This window comes from Hyposmocoma kahamanoa, unplaced genomic scaffold (assembly GCF_003589595.1).
Source record: "Hyposmocoma kahamanoa isolate Upper Pololo Valley unplaced genomic scaffold, ASM358959v1 170, whole genome shotgun sequence".
Taxonomy (NCBI): Eukaryota; Metazoa; Arthropoda; class Insecta; order Lepidoptera; family Cosmopterigidae; genus Hyposmocoma; species Hyposmocoma kahamanoa.
The window spans coordinates 659775-665774 of NW_020653614.1; the positions used below are offsets into that span (position 1 = coordinate 659775).

The 6000-nt window shown below is 39.6% G+C and overlaps 1 protein-coding gene across 1 annotated transcript in view; it reads left to right on the forward strand.

Annotated features, from left to right (window-relative positions):
- The window catches only part of LOC113225713 (tau-tubulin kinase homolog Asator), a 93453-nt gene that overhangs the window by 52040 nt on the left and 35413 nt on the right, over positions 1-6000 (forward strand). Inside the window, exons 12-15 of the mRNA XM_026458115.1 lie at positions 2774-2845; positions 4343-4474; positions 4881-4970; positions 5758-5848. Of these exons, the coding sequence (XP_026313900.1) occupies positions 2774-2845; positions 4343-4474; positions 4881-4970; positions 5758-5848 (385 nt within the window). The remainder of the gene's footprint in view (positions 1-2773; positions 2846-4342; positions 4475-4880; positions 4971-5757; positions 5849-6000) is intronic.

Sequence of the window (6000 nt, forward strand, 5' to 3'; positions counted from 1 at the left end):
TACTAATTATTTGAACGTCGTAACATTCACAATTCATTGTTATTGGTAAAATGTTGTCTTTTTTTACAATATATCGATAAAAGTATCAGTAACACAAAAGTGCCTACAATAATAAGCAACAAGAAAGGTAAAACGATGTGAAGAGTGCAATTCTGACCTACAAAAAAACGTACATTAAAAAAGTTATTAACTAAAAAGACACGACACAAGAAAAATAAACCAATACTGCAAGTGGATTTTTAAAAGTGTGCTTAGATCCTACAAATGGATGCAGTCCATAAAATGTTTGATTAAAAGTTACCTGTAGCTAGCTGTTACCAATAAAAATCTGTGCAATAGTAGTAGTAGCTTTGATAAATTGCAGCTTGGCAATTTATAATCTCAGACTTTACTAAAAAAAACCTCAAAAGTCCTTGGAATTACATCTATTTGCCGAGTTTCATTGAAATCTGTTACTAGTAAGTCCGCGAAACCAGATTCATAGACATACTTGAAGCTAAAATATTTTCTTCAAATTTAAATGGGAACAATATTCAGGTACCCTCTTTCCAACAAAAAAGGAATCATCAAAATCGGCTCACAAACCGGAGTTATCGCGTAACATGCATACAAAAAAATATATGCAGTCGTAGAATTGGGAACCTCCTTTTTTTTTTTAGTCTGTTAAAAACAAATTAGTTACAAAAACAGCTATTTGGTACTCGTCGCCACATCTGATGTACCAATAGGTACTAAATACCCGACTACGCTGTCTTGTATCGCCATTAGCAGTACTCTTGAGTCATGGGTCCATAGAGTAGGGTATTGCCTATTTGAGAACAATTAATTTAATTATGTTATTTTTATTTCAATTATACACAGATCGCAATAACGCGTCGAGTATAAGATAGGAAATAAGGGCCGTCCATCCCTGGCAACTCATCAGGCAAATGGGCCTTATATCACTTTTAAATATCAACTCTCGTTTGCGCTGAATCACAAATTAGCAAGCTGAAATAGTACAGCGCCAACAACTGACCTGTGTGTACGTCTCCGTATATTCCAAAAATATTTTGTGTTTATTGTAATAAAGATAATATCTCCAACAGTGGTGTGGGAAAAACAGCAAAACATCTAATTACAAAACAAACGGAACCACATTTCAATTTTCGTCCATTATAGCAAAGCTCATGTTAAACTGGTCGATTTGAAGTGAAACAATGGACGACTGCCGTCAATTGTTTCGAATTCGGGCTGGCCAATCGGAGTGCAGTCGTCACCGGTATGATTAGGCAGAATAGTTTTCAAACAAATTAAATGACAATTCGTCTCTATTTTTGGTTATATACTCGATGTAACAACGTGGTCGTCGAAACCTATGATACAGTTCTGCTAAATACAAACTCCACCTTGGATTCAGTTGCATAGCGTGGCAAGAGGCGAGTCACCTATATGATTCGGAAATATTAGAGGTGAATCTGCAGAGTCTTGAACACCGCAGTAGAGTTGCCTGCTTATCGGTATTCTACAGGATATAATTATCATGGAGAGTGAGAGATTACTATGGAATTACATACAGACTTATTTCCTGAACGCCATAACTTGGATATTTTCAAGGCGAGCGTGAATAGGCATTATACATGTAGGTGCGCATGTGTTATTGTTTTATATGTGCACTTTCCATCAGGAGAGATGGAGTCCAAATTGCACTTTTTTATATAAAAAAAAACTGTATAATAACCTCGACAAGGTTTATGTTGTATTATAGTTTTAAACCTTGTAAATTTTAATGACAAATTTCACTATCAATCTAATTATATGTATAGAAAGCGTATAAATTCAAATTCAAAAAAGTTTATTTCAGACATAGTCCATATTAGTGTTAGTTACAAAAAAAATTCTTACAACCTATGCTAGTACTAAATTTGCGAAATATTACAGTAACTTATAAATTAAACCCCTGGAACCCATTTTTTTAGAGTTCCAGTGCTTCCACAATTCACTGACAGAGTTCTCCCTGATCAAACGAACTAGGCTATTGGAACTGCCACGCACGCGACGCATCAGGGAGGCAGTTCTCTTCCGAATAATCGCGCTGAAGCTATCAATACGCGCGTCCGCGAACATACCTGATGCGCTGCAAAATTGTGGCAGCCCCAATAGCATCCTAAAACCATTATTGTATTGGACACGCAGGGCATTGACCGTCGCTTTAGTGTAATTTGTCCACAGGCTGCACGTATAGAAGGTCTGACAAAACGCCCTGAAATGCCATAAATGTCATGTGGTATGATGTAAATAATACTTCGTCGTCAAATCCATCGTCACTAATACGAGTATAATGAATATATTAGAAAAACAAAATAGTATAACAAAAATGTCACCACATTTTTTCTTAGCTTTTGTACTGCATTACTTTAAATGACTTAAAAAAAGGGAGGAGGTTCTATATTCGACAGTATGTCTTTTTTATGTATGTTCATCGATTTCTCCGTCAATTGCGAGAAAAGGTATACTTTTGATATGGTCCCATTATCACCAAGTCAGACTCTGATGATCCCATAGAAAGCGAGCGGAATTCTCAAATTTCATAGGCATTCACCAATTTTTCCGTCAATTGTGGATCGATTTTGAAAATTCTTTTTTTGTTTGAAAGGATATGTTGCCGAGGCGTCCCTTTGTCATTGAAGTTGGTTGAATTTTTTTTCAAGTTTTATTATATCTACTATGAACAATTCCAATGCTGTCATCGGGCTTTACGTTTCATTTTACAAATGTAACTCTTTATTTTCAGGCGGTTAACGTATCCCGCACGCGTACAACACATGCCGAGCCAGTACCACCGCCGGATTCACTCCCGGACCATGTGAGTGTTTCATTCTTTTAAATAAATGGACTTGCTCTTGACCGCTACTTAGCTAGCTAGAGATAGGGTCTACAATGGAACGAGCTCGCCCAGAGGATGCCTATTCAGTCGCACCTTAATGATGCTCGACTTGTATGTGCTCGGAAACACAGTCGAGCAGGGAATTCCATTCCTAGGTCTGTGCATATAATAAAGACATCGAGCATTTAACCAGAAATAGAGACGAAATGTCATTTAATTTGTTTCAAAACTATTCTTCCATATCGTTACTGTGACAACTGCGCTCCGATTGGCCAGCCCGAGTTCGAAATACTGGACGGGTGTCGTCAATTGTTTCACTTCAAATCGACCAGTTAACTTGAGCTTTGCAGTAATGGACGAAAATTGCAAAATTACGTATTTAATATTTAATTACCGATGAAATTTGATTCCGTTTGTTTTGTAATTGGATGTTTTGCTGTTTTTCCCCACACCACCGAATGGAACAGCTCGCCATTGTTAAAGATATTATCTTTATTACAATAAATACAGAATATTTTTGGAATATACGGAGACATACACACAGGTCAGTTGTTGGCGCTGTCTATATTTCAGTGCAAACGAGAGTTGGTATTTATAAGTGATGTATCACTGATTAGTTACCAGGAATGTATGGACCTTATTTCTGAATAAAGATGACGAAAACAAAATCATGATTTTGCTATTACATACCAACTGTGATTCCAACAATTGCCGGAGTGTATTTTTAATATTTGCACCCTGCGACAGTTTTTATTTACTAACTGGCTTCTTGGGTTGTGGACAAGCAATATAACATTAAGAGTTAGCAGCAGTGGAGCTCATTGTGAAAGAGCTCGTCCGGTAAATTACTGCTCATTTTCTTTCTGTCGTCAAAGAGACATGTAAGCATTACTGCGTGGGATTTGTCAACTTATGTCTCAGGGTGACGGGTGAAGTGGCAGTGTCCCACAGATCTTTGCGATTTTAAGCTTTGAGTGTCACTGCAACTGATATGGGTGGGTGTGTCAAATTCTTCATGGCGTTTTATAATACCAAGTGATAAGACGAACAAGTAGTGCGCCTGGTGGTTAGCGACACGCCTGTCCATAACAGTTGCAGCGCCACTCGAAGTTTAAAATCGCAAAAATCTGAGGGACACTGCCACTTCACCAGTCACCCTGAGACATAAGTTGACAAGTCCCACATGCCTGTAATTTCACTAGCACCCCTAATCGTTCAAAACTGGAACGCAGTAATGTCACATTACTGCTTGGAGGCAGAAATAGACAAGTTGGAAGAGAAGTACTCTCTGGACGAATGCTTTCACAAGGAGTTTTACTGGAATAAATACATTTATAAAATGTTAAAATATAATGCATCATCTAATCCAAAATCCAATAATGCAAAATCCAACTAACGCCATCTAGCGGCATTCGCACAAAATACACATATGTATGTTGAATGTGATGAGTGAATGCACATGTCTATCGGTACCAGGCCCGCCGCCGCCTGGAGGCTGAGGGCACCACGGCGCTGGGCACGGAGCCGTCCACTAACGCTAAGGCGCCCGACAAGCGGCCTGCGCCCGCCTCGCCGCGCCATCTTGCACAGCCGCATCTCAACGGATACGTGAGTACTGCATCTCCCCTCTTCCTCACCCTCTCTCCCCCTCTCCTCTTTCTTTCACTCACGCACTGTTCGAGTAGGCAAGGAGTCTTGCCTGTAAAATATCCGCGACGTGTGCCGCACTATGGGTGTCCGATAGTCGTCCTCGGAAACGCCGGAACATGACACCCTTCGGCCAAAAGTCCTCCTTCATGAAGGTCGGTCAGATATTGAGTTGGTACTCTCACCACAAATGAATTACAATTCACCTTGTGGCGGGACTCGAACTGCTCAACCCTCAGGGCAGCTTTGGCTTTAGTATTGACAATACAAAATCTACTACCATTTCGAAACAAATCGTTGCCGTTACGCGAATAAGAACCTTATTCCCTCCACATGAGTCCCTAGTAACGTAATTATACATTTGCAGTCCACGACGACGGACCAGCCCACGAAGGACGCACCGGCCGAGGCCGCAACAAGGACGACTCCCGCGCCATCGCCGGACAGACATGCCAAGGTAACAACTGTTACCGTTAAGAAGACATTATTGAGTTTCTAACCTTTTAAAAGTTAAAAAACTACTAGTGAATAGCGTATTAATCAGTACAGAGCACTAAAAAAACCGACGGTTCTCCAATTATCGCGTAACATACGTAAAAAAAAAACTATTGATTTGAGAGCCTCCTCCTTTTTTGAAGTCGGTTAAAAATACAATAGAATTAGTCTGAAATTTGATATGTTTGCCTGGAAAAACCAAAACAAGCTCATGCGAGGGCGGCAGCTGTTTGACAAGAAACATGCTGATGGCGAGCGTTATATTCGAACAATCTAATTTTGGTTACCAATTAATCGAAAGCCGTGACATTTTGTAATGAAAGATATGATATTTACGATTTTTCTCTGTGCTTCTTGCAGATCTTACTTTTTGTTTTTAACGACTTTTTGCCACAGCGCCATCAGTGAGAAATTTATTTCTTCACTCAGAGAGGTACCTTTACAGCTACCATCGCTGACTAAGAGATGTCGCTATAATTGTAATTGTAAAGTTTATTAAATGTCACGATGTTTTATTGAATTGATATTCAATTATTTTGTGTGAAGTTACTCCACTAGTTTGTTTTAATTATTAATAACAAAGATCGAACATTTAGAAAAATACATTCGATCGGGCTGAATTCGAACCAGTACCCTCAGGCAATCCGTGCCAATTAAACCACGGAACGCAGCCAGCAGGCCTTACGAAATTTTTGCAGATCTTTGGTTTTTAACGACTTTTATGCCTTATATTATAATATTTGTCGCAGGAAACAAGCACGTCTGTGGTCACGGGCACGACGGCGAACCGACCGGAACGGCAGAGTGTGCCGCCCTGCAAGCCGCGTGCGCCTGCGCCTGGTACGATATACTAGCTATTCGACATATTTAACTCATTTCACCATAATAATCGGGCGACGTCACCAGAATGAGACTTCACCAAAAGTCCCCAAGATCAGCCGAGACATATCGCACAGCTATTACAATAGTGTCGTAATTCAAAATTGTGGAAT